General features: G+C 43.7%; 2 protein-coding genes, 8 non-coding genes and 1 pseudogene across 12 annotated transcripts; 1 reads left to right on the top strand and 10 right to left on the bottom strand.

The window, feature by feature from the left end:
- Positions 1-2,651: 2,651 nt before the first annotated feature.
- LOC135554075 (small ribosomal subunit protein uS17) lies at positions 2,652-14,127 on the bottom strand. Of its 2 annotated transcripts, none has more exons than XM_064986114.1 (5): positions 14,052-14,127; positions 4,523-4,663; positions 3,629-3,704; positions 3,235-3,364; positions 2,652-2,868 (listed from the first exon to the last, which is right to left on the bottom strand). In XM_064986114.1, exons 1-5 carry the CDS (start codon positions 14,052-14,054, stop codon positions 2,745-2,747), a joined length of 474 nt encoding a protein of 157 aa, XP_064842186.1. In that variant the 5' UTR covers positions 14,055-14,127; the 3' UTR covers positions 2,652-2,744. The 2 variants fall into 2 exon arrangements, with proteins under 2 accessions (XP_064842186.1, XP_064842187.1); XM_064986115.1 differs by lacking the exon at positions 14,052-14,127 and adding an exon at positions 5,413-5,501.
- Positions 2,976-3,059, bottom strand: LOC135554891 (small nucleolar RNA SNORD35). Its single transcript, XR_010457760.1, has one exon. It is a non-coding gene; the product is annotated as a small nucleolar RNA SNORD35 (small nucleolar RNA).
- LOC135554887 (small nucleolar RNA SNORD35) lies at positions 3,470-3,552 on the bottom strand. The gene has a single exon (XR_010457756.1). It is a non-coding gene; the product is annotated as a small nucleolar RNA SNORD35 (small nucleolar RNA).
- On the bottom strand, positions 4,310-4,391 carry LOC135554893 (small nucleolar RNA SNORD35). Its single transcript, XR_010457762.1, has one exon. It is a non-coding gene; the product is annotated as a small nucleolar RNA SNORD35 (small nucleolar RNA).
- Positions 4,757-4,840, bottom strand: LOC135554890 (small nucleolar RNA SNORD35). Its single transcript, XR_010457759.1, has one exon. It is a non-coding gene; the product is annotated as a small nucleolar RNA SNORD35 (small nucleolar RNA).
- On the top strand, positions 5,501-16,651 carry LOC135554073 (apoptosis regulator BAX-like). Of its 2 annotated transcripts, none has more exons than XM_064986111.1 (6): positions 5,501-5,739; positions 13,184-13,232; positions 15,183-15,347; positions 15,448-15,583; positions 15,801-15,897; positions 16,014-16,651. In XM_064986111.1, exons 1-6 carry the CDS (start codon positions 5,709-5,711, stop codon positions 16,127-16,129), a joined length of 594 nt encoding a protein of 197 aa, XP_064842183.1. In that variant the 5' UTR covers positions 5,501-5,708; the 3' UTR covers positions 16,130-16,651. The 2 variants fall into 2 exon arrangements, with proteins under 2 accessions (XP_064842183.1, XP_064842184.1); XM_064986112.1 differs by having other exon boundaries at positions 5,502-5,739; positions 15,801-15,905.
- A 29-nt stretch (positions 16,652-16,680) lies between these two features.
- Positions 16,681-16,764, bottom strand: LOC135554892 (small nucleolar RNA SNORD35). The gene has a single exon (XR_010457761.1). It is a non-coding gene; the product is annotated as a small nucleolar RNA SNORD35 (small nucleolar RNA).
- A 169-nt stretch (positions 16,765-16,933) lies between these two features.
- On the bottom strand, positions 16,934-19,292 carry LOC135554869 (small ribosomal subunit protein uS17-like; annotated as a pseudogene).
- On the bottom strand, positions 17,153-17,235 carry LOC135554888 (small nucleolar RNA SNORD35). Its single transcript, XR_010457757.1, has one exon. It is a non-coding gene; the product is annotated as a small nucleolar RNA SNORD35 (small nucleolar RNA).
- Positions 17,893-17,974, bottom strand: LOC135554894 (small nucleolar RNA SNORD35). The gene has a single exon (XR_010457763.1). It is a non-coding gene; the product is annotated as a small nucleolar RNA SNORD35 (small nucleolar RNA).
- LOC135554889 (small nucleolar RNA SNORD35) lies at positions 18,339-18,422 on the bottom strand. The gene has a single exon (XR_010457758.1). It is a non-coding gene; the product is annotated as a small nucleolar RNA SNORD35 (small nucleolar RNA).
- Positions 19,293-19,297: the final 5 nt, after the last annotated feature.

The raw sequence follows: 19,297 nt of genomic DNA, 5'->3' as shown, positions 1-19,297 counted from the left end.
CTGGCAGTGCTTTCACTCTAATGGTAGAATGAGACGGAGTCTACAACCCACACAAGTGGCTCAGGTAGTGCAGCTCATCCAGGATGGCACATCAATGCGAGCTGTGGCAAGAAAGTTTGCTGTGTCTGTCAGCGTAGTGTCCAGAGCATGGAGGCGCTATCAGGAGACAGGCCAGTACATCAGGAGATGTGGAGGAGGCCGTAGGAGGACAACAACCCAGCAGCAGGACCGCTACCTCCGCCTTTGTGCAAGGAGGAGCACTGCCGGAGCCCTGCAAAATGATATCCAGCAGGCCACAAATGTGCATGTGTCTGCTCAAACGGTCAGAAACAGACTCCATGAGGGTGGTATGAGGGCACGAGGTCCACAGGTGGGGATTGTGCTTACAGCCCAACACCGTGCACAACGTTTGGCATTTGCCAGAGAACACAAAGATTGGCAAATTCGCCACTGGCGCCCTGTGCTCTTCACAGATGAAAGCATGTTCACACTGAGCATGTGACAGAGTCTGGAGACGCCGTGGAGAACGTTCTGCTGCCTGCAACATCCTCCAGTTCCCCAGACCTGAATCCAATTGAGCACATTTGGGACATCATGACTCACTCCATCCACCAACGCCACGTTGCAACACAGACTGTCCAGGAGTTGGCGGATGCTTTAGTCCAGGTCTGGGAGGAGATCCCTCAGGAGACCATCTGCCACCTCATCAGGAGCATGCCCAGGCGTTGTAGGGAGGTCATACAGGCACATGGAGGCCACACACACACACTCCTGAGCCCCATTTTGACTTGTTTTAAGGACATTACATCAAAGTTGGATCAGCCTGTAGTGTGGTTTTCCACTTTAATTTTCAGTGTGACTCCAAATCCAGACCTCCATGGGTTGATAAATTTGATTTCCATTGATAATGTGTGATTTTGTTGTCAGCACATTGAACTATGTAAAGAAAAAAGCATTTAATAAGAATATTTCATTCAGATCTAGGATGTGTTATTTTAGTGTTCCCTTTATTTTTTTGAGCAGTGTAGTAAATATAGAGACATTGTGTATAACGTATTTTTTCCCCAATTACATCCAACTTCAAGTGCTGGTTGAAAAGCCTAATACAGGCGAATTCAAATCTGGACCTTGAAGCCAGTTCCACTGCTGATGTTCATGCTTTCCATCAAATCAAGGACTGATTTACAAAGATGGTGGATAAATGAAGATCGTTCACCCAGAACATTTATCATTGAAAAAAATGATATGTTCCAGTCTACTTAACTGGGTGTCTCCCTCATAGACACCAACGCAATACTTAGCTCATTGACTTTCATTGAACCAAACAAATAGAACAATATTCAAATAACAGCGTGTGGGGTGTCTCACTTCCAATTCAGTCTCTGTGATTTAGACCTGGGACACCAGCTGGACACAATTTATCAGGTAAAACAGAAAACCAGCAATAATCTGCACCTATAAACAGATTTGAATACAACCAGCCTAGATTATCAGATCATTGCAGATCCCATTACAATAAAACTAAAGTATGCCTAAGTATAACTTGATCTGCTACAGAGACCGTTTACTCCAAACAGAAAACATTTTGCAACAAAAGCTAGTCTATTGAACAGATTCAGGTGGGGGACATACCCAAATTAGTCCAATAGAAACTAGTTTGCTGCAAAATGATTGTTGGGCATAAATGTTTCCACTGCAAAAAAATTGCAACACTAACAAATATACCGAAATTAAAAAGAAACTTCATCACACTGGTTGTCTTGATGGTCCACAATTATAATAGACCTTTAACGGAATGAAAAGATTTGGCATGGCTCCTCAGAACCTCAAAAGGTTCCACAGCTGCACTGGATACTGACTGGTTGCATAACCGCCCGGTATGGCAACTGCTCAGCCTCCGATAGCAAGGCACTACAGAGGGTAGTGCGTATGGCCCAGTACGTCACCGGGGCTGAGCTTCCTGCCACCCATGACATCTATACCAGGTGCTGTCAAGAGTAAAGCCCTAAAAATTGGCAAAAACTCCAGTCGCCCTAGTCAGCTTTCTTTCTGCTAACGCAAGCGGTACCGGATCGCCAAGACTAGGTCCGAAAGGCTATTTTAACAGCTTCTACCACCAAGACTCCTGAAGTTAACCAAATGGCTACCTGGACAATTTGTATTGCACCCCCCCCCCCCTCTCTTTTTTTTTTACACTGATGCTAGTTTCACTTCACCAACATGTACATATTACCTGAATTACCTCAACTAACCAGTACCCCAAGGGGTAGCCCCTATATAGCCTTGTTACTGTGTTGCTGTTATTTCTATTTTCTTTGTTTACTTCAGTCTATTTAGTAAATACTTTTTTCTTAAATCTGTATTGTTGGTTAACGGCTGGTAAGCAAGCATTTCAGTGTAAGGTGAAATCCGTTGTATCCAACGCATGTGACATTAAATTTGATATGGGTTACAATTACATTTATGAAAGAACCTATACATTTGTGGAGCAGCTAGCTCACTGAACAAGAAAAACTCAGGCTTTAAAAAAGACGGACAAATGGCCCTGTGGTTGGAGACACCAACGGAAAGAACTGTCCAGCAGAACGCACAGTAAGTCAGCCTCAGCCATTACAATTATTTTTTACAAAAGACAGGCCAGAAGAACAAGATACAGAACATTCTTTATTTCAGATACAACAGAGCAGGTCAGCCTAGAAAGAAAGCCTTCCTGTCAATTGGTCTCATCTCCTGCACATCCTAGATTAGAACTTCTGGAACTGCTTCTTGGCTCCAGCGGCCTTTGTGACCTTGAGGACGTTGAACCTGACTGTCTTGCTGAGGGGTCGGCACTCTCCGACGGTAACAATGTCTCCAACGGAGACGTCTCTGCAGAGAAAAGGAGGGAATTATTGAAGCATATTCCTGAAGTGACCGAGGCACTGCTTTTGGAGGTATGACAACAACCAATGTGCCATCTCATGTGATAGGTAGGCCAAACTGCATCAGTGTTGCCATTAGGCAGTGTCGTCAGAGCCACACGGGCTTGGAAGACCATCGTGAGAAAAACATCATTTGCAGCCAACATCAAATCTGATTTAATAGAACTGCAACTTTAGTGCAACAGTGAGTGACAGCCATCCTTGCAGTAGGAAAGGCACAATCAGCCAATTATTGGATACAGCCTGGCGAGACAAAACACATGCAAGGAAGAGAGGTTGAAAAGGCTCAACAGTATGACAGAGATCCTCTAACCTGAAGGCAGGTGAGAGATGGACCGACATGTTCTTGTGCCTCTTCTCAAAGCGGTTGTATTTGCGGATGTAATGCAGGTAGTCACGTCTGATGACGATGGTCCTCTGCATCTTCATTTTGGTCACCACGCCTGAAAAGGCAGAATCGGGTCAATGTGTGGTCAATCTTAGAATACATCTAAGCACTGATCTAGGGATAGGAGTAGACCGTTGAATAGGGTGAGCAGGGGGTTTGGGTCGTTGCATCAGTAATGCCATATGGCATTGTCGTCATAACCAGAAGGCTTGGAAGACCATCGTGAGAAAATCATCATTTGCAGTAAAGTGAGAACAAGAGCTGACTGTTTTACAGCCAAACCAAAAACAATAAACAGCAAGGAAATGTAAAGACTAACCGGAGAGGATACGACCACGGATGGAGACATTTCCAGTGAAGGGGCATTTCTTGTCAATGTAAGTGCCATCAATAGCCTGTAGAAACAAAATAAATGTTGGAGGCAGTTTGTGGTAGAGAAATGAACATTCTATTTTCTCGCAAAAGCTCTGGTGGACATTCCCGCACTCACCATGCAAATTTCAGACAACTGTGGCATTGTGTGACAAAACTTCATATTTTAGTGTGGCCTTTAATTGTGCAGAGCACAAGGTGCACCTTTGTAATAATGCCGTTTAGTCGGCTTCTTGATATGCCACGTCTTTTTTTTACTAGGCAAGTCAGTTAAGAACAAATTCTTATTTTCAATGACGGCCGAGGAACAATGGGTTAACTGCCTGTTCAGGGGCAGAATGACAGACGTGTACCTTGTCAGCTCGGGGGTTTGAACTTGCAACCTTCCAGTTACTAGTCCAACGCTCTAACCACTAGGCTACCCTGCCGCCCCGTGGGTGGATGGATTATCTTGGCAAATGATAAATCCTCACTAACAGGGATGTAAACAAGTTTGCAAACAACATTTTATGGAAATAAGCTTTTTGTGCATATGTAACATTTCTGGGATCTTTTATTTCCACTCATGAAACATGGGACCAACAGGTTACATCTATTTTTGTTCAGTATGGATGCCAAAAGCCCCCCTATAACTGCATCAGTGTTGCCATTAGGCAGTGTCGTCAGAGCCTCAGGCTTGGAAGACCATCGTGAGAAAAACATCATTTGCAGCTTGCAAAGAGCAGTTAACCATACAAGCTAATTGATCACTAGATACAAGGCTGTATTCAAAGATGAATCATACTGCCCATAAGGATCACAACTGTAGTTTTAGGATATTTTAGGTTGTTGGGTAAGTTACCTCTCTTGGAGTTTTAAAGCCTAGCCCAACGCTCTTGTGGTAGCGTGGGAGCTTCTCCTTGGCCTCCTTGCCACCTTCACCAACCAGAACACGCTTCTTGTTCTGGAAGATGGTTGGCTGCTTCTGATAAGCCCTCTCCGTCTGTGGAGAAAATACATAACACCAGGTCAAAAACCGATCTATGCAGAGTAACACGTCGCTCCATCACGGAGCTGAAAAGACCCATCTTCAAGTTACACTGCATCAGTGTTGCCATTAGGCAGTGTCGTCAGAACCTCATAGGCTTGGAAGACCATCGTGAGAAAAACATCACTTGCAGGTAAATCGATGTGCATTTTGAAATAGATTGTAAGCGTCTATGAAGCTGACCATAATGAAAGTTCTGAAAAACTAGTTAGCTAGCTAAACAATAGCCATACAAGTCTATAACATTTGGAATATACAAGTTGAGAAAGAGGACCGCTGAGTTTAGTCAACTAACGGGTGATCTGGCTAGCTAACCATATTCGTGTATAAACTAACCTAACTGCTATAGCTTTTGCAGTACGCTAAGCTCCTCGCGCATACATTTATCTAGCAATGACATGTTTTAGTTATCAACTCTGCCATAAATCAGTATACTTCGATTTTCAACTACAGATGAAGAATACTCCCAATGCTGTAAAGGCCTAGTTAGAAAACTTCCTACTGGATCTCCGACAAAGCTCACCACACCGCACAGGGCCTGGAACGTGATAGTCGAAGTAGATAATACCGTTAAGTGCCCAGTCTACTTCAATCGCATGCTTTTCGATTAACAAACGTTATTTATTGTAGGCTACATTTGCATGATGTTTATTTTTCTATCTAAAAAGCACATTAATTTCACCACGCTGTTTTGCTGAACGTACTTGTGCGTCCGCCATCTTTGCCAACCGAGTCGTAAAGAGAACTAAGCATGCGCGCGACCGACAGAAGTCAGAAAGGACAGGATATGACGTTTAAGAAAGGGCAAGGCAGAAGCGGAACGTTGGATTCCATGTGTCAAAATATTTGTATTTATTGCTAATTAAACTTGCTGTAGTTTAAGTATTTTGTAAATTGACTACTCATAAATAGTATTAGCCTTCTACATAGTGCTCTTGCAAGCTGGAATAATGTCACATGACTGCAGGCGGAAGCAGAATCAAAGTAATCTTAGTACAAGATGGCAGCGCTGTCGAGAGGAGGCGATTCAGGTAAGTGACATGACTATGATAAACACAATCGATAAGGAACCGTGGTACTGATATCGTAATTATCGTGAGCCGGAACGAAAAGTATTTGTCACGAAACTATTGTTTGTTGCCGGTTGGACCCAGGCGTGTCGAGCTAACCAGCTAACATAACACCCAGCCATCCCATCTCTAACATGCCCTTACACATAACATCTAGGAAAGCTACATTATTGTATTCTAGCTGTTCAACTGGGGGAAAGTGTTAGTTAACTTGTTTCCTTCTCATCAAGCTAGCTTAAAAGCCTGTATGTGGTAGTCAGTAATAAACAATGTGTGTGTGTATATATTTATTTAACCTGGTCGACAGGTTGAGAACAAGTTCTTGTTTACAAATGCGACTTACGACAGCCCAATCATTTGTTTTATGTTGGATATTCGGTTTTCACTCGTCAATAGCTATTGAACCAAGCATGCCATGACAATGAATATTGTATATTCTGAATCAGGGGATTTGAACCAGGGACTGTCGTCACACCGCTTGCACTGAGATGCAGTGCCTTTGACCACTGCGCCCCTCAGGAGCCCAAATATAAAATGGTAACAGAGGAGTGGCCTTGTTTTACACTAGATTGAAACAAGATAGTAACTAACAATTGGATACCACAAAAAGGGGGTAAAAATAAAGAAATAAAGCCAGTCAGTTGATTATTGACAAGGTTTTCCTACACTTTTGATAAACAGGGCAAAATAGAAAAAGGCCTATTACATTTAGGATCAGCTTATGAATCATGGCTGCCTTCCAAGCAATGGGACCCCCCCCCACCCACCACCACATCATCTAACCCACATATGTCAGAGTCAAGGCCCGCGGGCCACATCCGGCCCGCGAGAAGGTTTTTTACGGCCCCTGGGATGATCTTGATTTATTATTAGAACCGGCCCGCAGACCGCAGCAAGCCGGCAGCCCGCAGATCTTTTACACGCACCAATACTACATTTCCCACAATGCAACGGTGACGCACCGAGCAGTAGGCTGCTTCATTTCAATATTTATTGGCACAGCAGTCGTCAGCATCACAGTAAAATTAACTTTCAGATACCCATCAAAAATGGCAAAACGGAAGGTGGACACTGAGAACCGGGGTTTCAAACAAGGTGGGAGTCGGAGTATATGTTCACGGAGGTAGCTGGAAAACCTGTGTGTCTTCTGTGTGGAGAAAGTGTGGCGGTACTGAAAGAGTATAATCTGAGACGACATTATGAAACGAAACACGCGGACAAAAACAAGAATATGGACATGGAACAAAGGCTACAAAAGGCAGAGGAATTAAAACGAGGCCTCAAATCTCGACAGGCTCTGTTCAAAAAAGCCAAATCACAAGGCCAGGCTGCTGTCAAGGCCAGTTTTATTTTGGCAGAAGAGATCGCTAAATCAGCCCGGCCATTTACGGAGGGGATTTCATCAAAAACTGCATGATTAAAGTTTGTGACGAAGTTTGCCCAGAAAAAAGGCAACTCTTTTTAAATGTGAGTCTGAGCAGAAACACCATTGCCGAGAGAGTAGACCAGTTGTCCATCAATCTAAAAGAGCAGCTTGTGAAAAAGGGAAAAGATTTCATTGCATATTCCTTGGCTGTGGATGAGAGCACCGACATTTCTGACATTGCCCAGTTGTCAATTTTCATCCGCGGAGTGGACTCCAGCCTAAGCGTGACAGAGGAGTTTTTGGCTTTACGTCCTATGCATGGCACAACTACGGGGCATGATTTGTATGAAGAGGTGTCAAGATGTGTAAATGAGATGGAGCTGCCTTGGGAAAAACTCGTGGGTTTGACAACCGACGGAGCACCTGCGATGTGTGGACACAGGAGCGGACTGGTGGCGAAGATACGGGAAAAGATGCAAGAGGAAAACGCGACAGGTGAGCTGACAGCTTATCATTGTATCATACACCAGGACGCGTTGTGCGGTAAAGCCTTGAAAATGGAGCATGTAATGAGCATCATCACGCGCACAGTTAACTTTATCAGAGCCAAAGGTTTGAATCACCGCCAGTTCAAGGCATTTCTGACGGAGTTAGAAACGGAGCATGGTGATTTGCCTTATCACACAGAGGTGCGATGGCTAAGCCAGGGAAAGGTGCTTCAAAGATGTTTCGAGCTTCGTGAGGAGATTTGTCTGTTCTTGGACAGCAAAGGGAAAGACACAACACAACTCCGAGACGAAATGTTTCTGTGTGAAATGGCTTTTCTGTGTGACATTACGAGTCATCTGAATGCAATGAACTTGCAGCTGCAGGGTCGGGATCATGTCATCTCTGATATGTACAGTACAGTGAAGGCATTTAAAACCAAACTGACTCTGTGGGAGACGCAGATGCGGAAAGAAAATTTGAGCCACTTTCCCAGCTGCCAGACCATGAAAGAGAAGCTCTCTACCAGTGCGTTCCCGAGCGCACAGTTGGCTGATAAAATAGGTATGCTTGCCGCTGACTTTCGACGCCGATTTGCTGACTTTGAAGCACAAAAAAGCAGGTTGGAACTGCTCGGTAACCCATTTGCTGTTGACGTGGAAAGCTCACCACCAAACCTCCAAATGGAGTTGATTGACCTCCAATGCAATGATGCACTGAGGGCAAAATATGCGGCAGTGGGTGCTGCGGAGTTCGCCCGTTTCCTCCCGACACAATGCCCCAGCTGCGCATCCAGGCTGCTCAAACGTTGTCTATGTTTGGCAGCACATACCTGTGTGAACAACTTTTTTCTTTGATGAACCTGAACAAAACATCACACAGAAGTCGACTTACTGCTGAACACCTCCACTCAATTCTGAGGATTTCCTCAGCTCAGAGCCTTACCCCGAACATTGATGAACTTGTGGAAAAGATGGGACACCACCAAGTATCACCCTCAACCTCAAACAAGTGAACATTACTGTGCAATCACATATTTAGAGTTTTTACTCAGTTCAAGTTTAAAAGTTAAAGTTTAATATTTGTTTTCACTGCATGTTACTTCTCCTTAAACAAAGTGTTGTTTTTGATTAATAGATTTTTGCACTTTATTTTATTGTATTTCAATCCAATTATATTTTAAAAATATTTCAGTTGAGTGGATGATAGAAAATTGCTATTATTGTTTTTTTCTTTGAAGTAAATTTAGCCCACTTTTGCTAAAATAGAAAATATAGGCTACTGATGGTGCCTTGAATACCGGTTTCTTTCATTTAATGTTCATGTTATGGGGATTTTTATATAAAGGAAATTTGTCTTTTGTGTCTGTTGAAAATTAAAGATTACTGACAGAGCCATAAGAAAATATTGCTTTATTTATCTGATCATATTGGAATATATTTGTTAGGTTTTCAGTAGGTTCAATTAGGTTCACTAGACTATATGCGTCATTTAAAAATTTTTCAATGAACATTCGAACAGTCCGGCCCTCGGCTTGTAGCTAAATTTTTTATTTGGCCCTCCGTCCATTTGACTTTGACACCCCTGATCTAACCTATATGTTTTTTGGGGTGTCAAGTTTCAGTTGCTCCTCTAGCACCTCTGACTCAGTGACTGTCTGCAGGGAGAAACTTTGTAGCGGGGCAGGAGGAAGAGCGGGAGAAGCATCGGATAGTCGCATTAGAAGGGGTGGGAGATGAGGAAATGTTGGATGGGCAAGGAGACATGGCTGAGTCAAATAGGAATCCTGACTTAATGAAGTGGTGATTAAAGAGCTCAGCCATGTGCATCTTGTCAGTAACAACCACATCAACGTTAAAGAGACATGGGCAGCTGTGAGGAGGAGGGTTAATTCTCCAGGTCTTTAACAGTTTTCTAGAACTTCTTGGGGTTAGACCCAGATAGAGAGAACTGCTCCTTAAAGTAATTGACTTTGGCCTTCTGGATAGCCTGAGTGCACTTATTTCTCATTTGCCTGAACGTGAGCCAGTCAGCCTTTAAAAACATAATACATTCACAGATTGCGTGACACACTGTGTGCCCTCCGGCCCCTACTCCACCACTACCACATATCTACAGTCCAAAATCCAAGTGTACATGTGTGTAGTCAAATCAAATTGTATTTGTCACATGTGTCGAATACAACAGGTGTAGACCTTAGTGAAATGCTTACTTACAAGCCCTTAACCAACAATGCAGTTAAGAAATTACCCCTCCCCCTCAAGTAAGAGATAAGAATAACAAATAATTAAAAAGCAGAAGTAAATAACAATAGCGGGGTTATATACAGACTGTAACGATAGTCAATGTGCAGGGGCACCAATGTCGAGGTAATTGAGGTAATATGTAGGTAGAGTTAGTGACTATGCATAGATAAGAGTAGCAGCAGCTTAGAAGAGAGGGGGCAGCAATGCAAGTAGCCGTTTGATTAGCTGTTCAGGAGTCTTATGGCTTGGGGGTAGAAGCCTCTTGGACCTAGACTTGGCGCTCTGGTACTGCTTGCCGTGCGGAAGCAGAGATCAGTCTATGACTAGGGTGGCTGGAGTCTTAGGCAATTTTTAGGGCCTTCCTGACACCGCCTGGTATAGAGGTCCTGGATGGCAGGAAGCTTGGCCCTGTCATCGTTGTCGGTGATCAGGTTGTCATCAGCAAACTTAATGATGGTGTTGGAGTCGTGCAGTCATGAGTGAACAGGGAGTACAGGAGGGATTTGAGCACGCACCCCTGAGGGGCCCCTGTGTTGAGGATCAGCGGGGCGGATGTGTTGTTACCTACCCTTACCACCTGGGGGTGGCCCGTCAGGAAGTCCTGGATCCTGTTGCAGAGAGAGGTGTTTAGTCCCAGGGTCCTTAGCTTAGTGATGAGCATTGAGGGCACTATGGTGTTGAACCTTGAGCTGTAGTAAATAAATAGTATTCTCACATAGGTGTTTCTTTTGTCCAGGTGGAAAAGGGCAATGCGGAGTGCAATAGTGATTGCATCATCTGTAGATCTGTTGCTGCAGTATGCAAATTGGAGTGGGTCTAGGGTTTCTGGGATAATGGTGTTGATATAGCATTTCATGGCTATAGATGTCAGTGCTACGGGTCGGTAGTCATTTAGGTAGGTTACCTTAGTGTTCTTGGGCACAGGGACTATGGTGGTGTGCTTGAAACATGTTGGTATTACAGACTCAGACAGGGAGAGTTTGAAAATGTCAGTGATGACACTTGCCAGTTGGTCAGCGCATGCTTGGAGAACATGTTCTGGTAATCCGTTTGGCCCAGCAGCCTTGTGAATGTTGACCTGTTTAAAGGTCTTACTGACATCGGCTGCGGAGAGCGTGATCACACAGTTGTACGGAACAGCTGATGCCTGTTTCAGTGTTACTTGCCATATTTCAGTGTTACTTGCCATATTTCAGTGTTACTTGCCTTGAAGCGAGCATCGAAGTTATTTAGCTCGTCTGGTAGGCTTGTGTCACTGAGCAGCTCTTGGCGGTGCTTCCCTTTGTAGTCTGTAATAGTTTGCAAGCCCTGCCACATCCGACGAGCGTCGGAACCGGTGTAGTACAATTCGATCTTAGTCCTGTATTGACGCTTTGCCTGTGATGGTTCGTTGGAGGGCATAGCAGGATTTCTTATAAGCTTTAGTAAGGGTAGAGCGGCAACTTTAGCTTAGTGCGAATGTTGCCAGTATTCCATGGCTTCTGGTTGGGGTATGTACGTATAGTCACTGTGGGAACGACGTACTGGATGCACTTATTGATAAAGCCAGCGACTGATGTGTACTCCTCAATGCCATCGGAAGAATCCCACAATGTGTTCCAGTCTGTGCTAGCAAAACAGTCCTGTAGTTAGCATCTGCTTCATCGGACTACTTTTTTTATAGACCGAGTCACTGGTGCTTCCTGCTTTAATTTTTGCTTGTAAGCAGGAATCAGGATAGTTATGGTCAGATTTGCGAAATGGAGGGAGAGCTTTGTACACATCTGTGTGTGGAATAAAGGTGGTCTAGAATTTTTTTCCCCCCTCTGGTTGCATATTTAACATGCTGATAGAAATTAGGTAAAACTGATTTAAGTTTCCCCGCATTAAAGTCCCCGGCCACTAGGAGGGCCGCCTCTGGATGAACGTTTTCCTGTTTGCTTATGGTGGAATACAGTTCGTTGAGTGTGGTTTTAGTGCCAGCCTCAGTCTGTGGTGGTATGTAGACAGCTACGAAAAATACAGATAACTCTAGGTAGTGTGGTCAACAGCTAATCATGAAATACTCTACCTCAGGTGAGCAAAACCTTGAGACTTCCTTATATATCGTGCACCAGCTATTGTTTACAAACATGCATAGGCCCCCGCACAGTGTCTTACCAGAAGCTGCTGTTCTGCCGATAGTGTATAACCCACCAGTTGTGTGTTCTTAATGTCGTCCTACAGCCACGACTCGGTGAAAATCGAGCCGAATCAAAATTTCCTTCTCCAGCGAATCACAGGGATCGGGGACTGGTCGGGTGTTTGCAGAAAATCCCTTGCGCCAGACTCATTAAAAAATAAGTACTCGTCCAATTTGAGGTGAGTAATCCCAGTTCTGATGTACTCGTCCAATTTGAGGTGAGTAATCCCAGTTCTGATGTCCAGAAGCTCTTTTCAGTCATAAGAGACGGTAGCAGCAACATTATGTACAAGACAAGTTAGAAACGACACAAAACAAAAATATAGCATGGTTGGGCCGATAAAACAGCAGCCCTCTCCTCCAGGGCCATTTTCCTTGGTGCGCATGTTATCGTGTATGCCTGTGTTGCTTCACAGTCCCCGCTGTTCCATAAGGTGTTTAAATGGAATTTTACTGCTTGCGTCAGTTACTTGAAGAGGAACAGAGTTCCATGTTGTACTGTGCGCCTTCCATAATCGTGTATTAGACTGATTCAGACTAGTGGGGTTTGATGTTTTCAGAAGATGGGCAGGGACTGTTGTTTTCAGAGAAGCTGGTTCCACCATTAGGGTGCTAGGACACAGAAGTGCTTGGACTGGGCTGAGTGGGAGCTGCCCTCCTGTAGGGGTGGGAGGGCCAGATTTGGCAGTCTGAGTCTTTGTACTTCATACTTAATTGTTGTCATTCCAGAAACATCATAGACAACTAGCCTAACTGCAGTACATCTTGGACCAGTCCAGCTGTTACTAATGTCAGCTGATAAGTCAACTTCTGAAAATGAGCCAGCTGGTGTTAACTGTTTTACATGAATTAATGTCACACTGAACTGGTCATGAGACATGCATACTTCAGTAGTTACTTGTTCAAGAATATCTTTGTGTGTCACATTTCAAACATGTTTAGAACATTACATCATATATTTGACGGCACAGTTTCGATATGACAGACACCCATACCTGGCTGACGCTACCCACGTGACTCAGTCAGGACTTCAAGAATTCAGTATTTGCCAGACTACCCACACATAGGCATTGTCTTAAATTGCCTCTACCTGCCCTTGGTTTATGTCCTGGTCGTACTGATTCCAGTGCTGCTTTGTGTTCTCAGGTAATGGAACTGATCAGGTACTAGAACTGGGAAGAACATTACTGACAGAGTGAGTATACCTTCTTGTTTACTCCCAAATTTGATCTTTATTCACATTTGTCTGATTTAAATCAGGCTGTAATACAATTTAATTAGTACATACAGCCTGAAACATGGGAGCTGTTAATGTTCCTTAAAATCACATTTTTACTTTACCGGTTGTCTGTGTGGTTTGTCCTTAAGAGCAGGCCATTTTCAATGTCTGCCTAAAATGACATACCCAAATCTTAACTGCCTGTAGCAAGGATATGCATATTCTTGATAACATTTGAAAGGAAACACTTAAGTTTAGAAATGCGAAATTAATGTAGGAAAACACAGATCTGGTATAAGATAAGAAAAAAACGTTATTTTTAGTTGTTGCATTATCTTTGACATGAAAAGGAAAAACCACACATTCAGCTAGGAAGCTGGAGGTAATTTAGATGGTGTCCACAAGAGGGCAACAGTGTATGTGCAAAGTTCCAGACTGATCACGTCAAGAATATGAGTAAGCAACCTGACATTTAGTACTAAGTCATCCAGGTATCCCTCAAGATTTGCCCAAGTGGCAAATGTAAAATCTTAACTAGAGTAAACATACAAAAATGCTATACTAATAAAATACACATTTATACACTCCCAGTAATGTCATGCATGATGGATCATTAGCTACCCTACATAAAATGTACTAAACAGGAGGTGTGACAAGAATGCTGATCCAATATCTCCAAACACAGTGAAATATTTAAGGGACAAGTTAGCAGCCAACACAAACAAAGTTAAGAAACCCTTTCTACACAATGTTGTGCTGCTGGTCCCAAGTCTCTTTCTGCTGTAAAGCACTTACCATCCTCGAATTGTAGGCGGGCTAGGTATTGACATCTCTAGAGGGCCGGGCGGTGGTTTGTTGTGGAGCCAGAGTGAGCAGCAGTCAGGCTGGGGGGAACAGAGAACTTGAATGTTGTCTCTTTGAAGTCAGTCTTAACCACAATTGCATTCGATTTTCAGATATTTCTTTCTGAAATTCTGAAATTATTTTATCAATACTACATGTTATCTCTAGGACCCTCAGGATGACAAATCAGAGCAAGATTACATCATGCAAGTACGTTACTTACCTTCAGATAGGAATGTATCAAACCTGTCGCCGTGATAAGTGTTTTGTTATGCACTCAAACAATAGCATAGGTATTTTCTCTGTAATAGCTACTGTAAATTGGACAATGCAGTTACATTAACAGGAATAAGCTTTCTGCCCGTATAAGAAAAGTTGTGTAAAACGATGTAGTCACATTATGCATATTGAGCAACAACTGTCCCGTTGACGGGACACTGATCCATAAGAAGATTTCTACCAGACTTTTTAGAGCCGGTAGGTATATTGTTCAATGTAAGTAGTCCATGTGGCCATTTGATGAATTGTTCAGTCTTTTGGCTTGGGGGTACAAGCTGTTAAGGAGCCTTTTGGTCCTAGACTTGGCGCTTCGGTACTGCTTGCCTTGCTGTAGCAGAGAGAACAATCTGACCAGGGTGGCTGGAGTCTTTTGCAATTTTTTTGGTCTTTCCTCTGACACCAAGTATATAGGTCCTGATTGGCAGGAAGATTGGCCCCAGTGATGTACTGGACTGCACGCCCTACCCGCTGTAGTGCCTTACGGTCAGATGCCGAACAGTTGCCATACCAGGCAGAGATGCAACCAGTCAGGATGCTCTTGATGGTGCAGCTGTAGAACTTTGAGGATCTGGGGACCCATGCCAAATCTTTTCAGTTGCCTGAAGGGGAAAAGGTGTTATCGTGCCTTCTTCACGACTGTCTTGGTGTGTTTGAACCATATAGTTAGTGATGTGGACACCAAGGAACATAACTGTCAACCCGCTCCACTCCAGCCCGTCGAGGTTAATGGGGGCCTGTTCGACCCACCTTTCCCTGTAGTCCACGATATGAGCTAGTTATTTACCCGGGACCCTCTTTTCGCAGTTTCATCTACGAGCGGGTTTGTCGCCATGCTGACAGCAGTACTCAGTTGTCAGTGTCACGGACCCAGTTGGGCGGGAGTGAGCTGTGTGACCCCAACCACAAGAAACTGGCCCTGTGCCTGCAGCAGATTGGAGATGAGCTGGATGGCAATACACAACTCCAAAGGTATCTTAAACCAAGGACTTAGAAAGGGACTCCAGCTCTTTGCTTAAATTGACCCCCGGAGTTTGTACAATACTCAAGAGCATCTCGTTTTCCCCTTCAGTATGTTAAATGATACTGCACTCCAGCCCAGCCATGATGTTTTTATGAGAGTGGCCCGTGAGATCTTCTCTGATGGAAAGTTCAACTGGGGCAGGGTGGTGGCACTTTTCTACTTTGCCTCTCGGCTGGTCATCAAGGTGAGGGCGGTCAGTGGTAGTATTTTATTTAGCTCTCCTTTCTCAATCATTCTCGCGCTCTCTTGTCCTCTTTTAGACAAAGGAAACGGGGCTCATCTCAGTCGGAATAGTCACTTTTGTAAACCGTAGCGCTTGGAATGGAACTGCAATTTACACGTTTTGGGATGAGTTGGCTTCTTCGTTGTTCAATAAGACTGCATCGTCTTTCTCTCCTCAGGCTCTGTTGACCAAGGTCCCCGACATCATCAGAACCATTATCATCTGGGCTACAGACTACCTGCGAGATCATGTGATCAACTGGATTAGGGATCAGGGTGGCTGGGTAAGGAATCTGTAGATGTGCTTTCCCCACATTGACATGTTTTTTACAGATGTCTTTTTAAAATTGTGGTGATGGTTGAAGACAATGGTGTCTCTTCCTAATTCTTAGGAGGGAATCCGTTCCTACTTTGGCACTCCCACCCGGCAGACCGTGGGGGTGTTTCTCGCTGGAGTTCTTACCACTGTGCTGGTCATGCACAGGATGTGAGGGGGAGGAGAGCCTGAGAGAAGGACATTGAGGGGTGGGACATAAGACTGGGTAGTAGAGTCAGACATGTGAGGGTGAATGGAAGATGCTTCGGGGGAAGGAAAAGGCGAGAAAAAAAAGTTGGATGGAAAAACGGCAACGTTTGGACCTGATCAACCTGCCCTCCATCGCAAAGGATTGAGTCAAGGTTCTTATTGCTGTTCCCTAAACCGCTGAAAATGTGAGTGGCTCTTGACCGTACATACAGGAGAGAAGGAGGTGTGTAGAGACTCTGCCAGGGCACATCTTTTAATGAATTATTTATGCCTTACCTCAGCATATTGTTCAAAGTACTGTATTCTATGGTGGGCTATTTAAATGCAGACCATACCATAATCCTTCAATCAAATGCTCTTATTATACACCTTGTTAATGTGTTAACAAATAAGGTAACTTATTTTAAGTTGTCAGTGCCTTGGTTCTTGTCTACAATAAATTGCTTTGATATTTTTTTACATGTTTTAATATGAACATAAAATAAAAATGATTCATGGATCGATCATTATTAAGCTGCGCTTTTCTTGGTATAACAACTGCATCAGTGTTGCCATTAGGCAGTGTCGTCAGAGCCACATGGGCTTGGAAGACCATCGTGAGAAAAACATCATTTGCAGCCAACATCAAATCTGATTAAATAGAACTGCAACTTTAGTGCAACAGTGAGTGACAGCCATCCTTGCAGTAGGAAAGGCACAATCGGCCAATTCTTGGATACAGCCTGGCGAGACAAAACACATGCAAGGAAGAGAGGTTGAAAAGGCTCAACAGTATGAGAGATCCTCTTACCTGAAGGCAGGTGAGAGATGGACCGACATGTTCTTGTGCCTCTTCTCAAAGCGGTTGTATTTGCGGATGTAATGCAGGTAGTCACGTCTGACGATGGTCATCTTCATCTTGGTCACCACACCTGAAAAGACACAATCAGGTCAATTTTAGAATACATCTAAGCACTGATCTAGGGATAGGAGTAGACCGTTGAATAGGGTGAGCAGGGGGTTTGGGTCGTTGCATCAGTTATACCATAAGGCATTGTCGTCATAACCAGAAGGCTTGGAAGACCATCGTGAGAAAAACATCATTTGCAGTAAAGTGAGAACAAAAGCTGACTTTTACATCCAAACCAAAAACAATAAACAGCAAGGAAATGTAAAGACTAACCGGAGAGGATACGACCACGGATGGAGACATTTCCAGTGAAGGGGCATTTCTTGTCAATGTAAGTGCCATCAATTGCCTGTAGAAACAAAATACATGTTAGGTTCGCTGCAAATCTGGCTGGTCTCAGACGATGGTTACACGTGGTCTGCAGTTGAGGATGGTTAGACGTATTGCCAAATTCCCTACAATTGGAGGCAGCTTATGGTAGAGAAATTAACATGACATTTTCTTGCAAAAGCTCTGATGGACATTCCTGCAGTCAGCATGCCAATTGCAAGCTCCCTCAATTTGAGACATCTGTGGCATTGTGTGACACAACTTCATATTTTAGTGTGGCCTTTAATTGTGCACAGCACAAGGTGCACCTATGTAATGATCATGCTGTTTAATCAGCTTCTTGATATGCCACGTGTGTATGGATTATCTTGGCATTATCTTAGATTATCTTAGTTTAAACATTTTCTAGAAATAAGCTTTTTGTGCATATGGAACATTTCTGAGATCTTTTATTTCCACTCATGAAACATGGAACCAACAGGTTACATCTATATTTTTGTTCAGTATGGATGCCAAAAGCCCCCCTATAACTGCATCAGTGTTGCCATTAGGCAGTGTCGTCAGAGCCTCAGGCTTGGAAGACCATCGTGAGAAAAACATCATTTCCAGCTTGCAAAGAGCAGTTAACCATACAAGCTAATTGACTACAAGAGACAAAGCTGTATTCCAAAGATAATTCAACAAATGAATCATACTGCCCATAAGGAGCACAATTGTAGTTTTAGATAGTTTAGGTCTTTGGGTAAGTTACCTCTCTTGGGGTTTTGAAGCCTAGCCCAACGCTCTTGTGGTAGCTTCTCCTTGCCACCTTCACCAACCAGAACACGCGTCTTGTTCTGGAAGATGGTTGGCTGCTTCTGATAAGCCCTCTCCGTCTGTGGGGAAAATACACAACACCAGGTCAAAAACTGATCTATGCAGAGTAACACATTGGTCGCTCCATCATGGAGCTGAAAAGACCCTTCTTCAAGTTACACTGCATCAGTGTTGCCATAAGGCAGTGTCGTCAGAACCTCATAGGCTTGGAAGACCATCGTGAGAAAAACATCATTTGCAGGTAAATCGATGTGCATTTTGAAATAGACCTGACTACAGAGAAGCAGTGATCGGATAGGATGTACTAGCAAGATCTACTCTCTATGAAGCTGACCATAATGAAAGTTAAGAAAAGTCAGCGCTAGCTATAATTGTAGATGGGCCCTCGGGATTGCAAAAAGAGGAACATCTTCAAAAGGTTAGGGATTTATTTTAAAGCCATTTCTGACTTTAATGACGCCTCTGCTTGGTTGGAAAATGTTTAATGCTTTTGTAAGCGGGGCGCCGTCCTAAAATATGCTTTTGCCGTAAAGCCTTTTTGAAATCTGACAACACGGATGGATTAACAAGAAGTGAATCTTTTAAACGATGTACGGCACTTGTATTTTTATGAATGTTTAATGCTTAAGATTTTGTATTCGGCGCGCTCCGATTTAACCGGATGTTGTCGAATTTGATCCCGGTAACGAGATTTCCGCTCGAAGAGGACTATGCTTCTCGCGCATACATTTATCTAGCGATGACATGTTTTAGTTATTCACTCTGCCATAAATCAGTATACTTTGATTATAAACTACAGATGAGGCATACGCCCAATGCTGTAAAGGCCAAGTTAGAAAAAGTCCTAGCTGGATCTCCGACAACGCACTCCACACAGCACCGGGCCTGGAACCATAAAAAAATTAAGGGCCCAGTCTACTCTGAGATTTCAATCGCATGCTTTTCCGCTTAACTGAGGCTAATTAATTATACGCCATGATACTTTTTTTCTATCAAAAAAAGCACATTCATTTCGCCACGCTGTTTTGCTGAACGTACTTGCGTGTCTGCCCTCTTTGCCAGCCGAGTCGTAAAGAGAACTAAGCATGCGCGTGACGGACAGAAGTCAGAAAGGA

Source organism: Oncorhynchus masou, chromosome 14, assembly GCF_036934945.1.
Source record: "Oncorhynchus masou masou isolate Uvic2021 chromosome 14, UVic_Omas_1.1, whole genome shotgun sequence".
Lineage (NCBI taxonomy): Eukaryota > Metazoa > Chordata > Actinopteri > Salmoniformes > Salmonidae > Oncorhynchus > Oncorhynchus masou.
The sequence above is the reverse complement of the archived record's forward strand: the minus strand, read 5'-3'. Positions and strand labels throughout refer to the sequence as shown.

Coding starts and splice junctions, on each gene's coding strand:
- LOC135554075 (XM_064986115.1), bottom strand. Junction 3,705..4,522: donor GCTTTAAAACTCCAAGAGAG/GTAACTTACCCA, acceptor TTGTTTCTACAG/GCTATTGATGGCACTTACAT. Junction 2,869..3,234: donor CATCTCTCACCTGCCTTCAG/GTTAGAGGATCT, acceptor TTTTCTCTGCAG/AGACGTCTCCGTTGGAGACA.
- LOC135554073 (XM_064986111.1), top strand. CDS start 5,709: ATGGCAGCGCTGTCGAGAGGAGGCGATTCAG. Junction 5,740..13,183: donor GTCGAGAGGAGGCGATTCAG/GTAAGTGACATG, acceptor TTGTGTTCTCAG/GTAATGGAACTGATCAGGTA. Junction 13,233..15,182: donor GGAAGAACATTACTGACAGA/GTGAGTATACCT, acceptor CTCTTTTCGCAG/TTTCATCTACGAGCGGGTTT.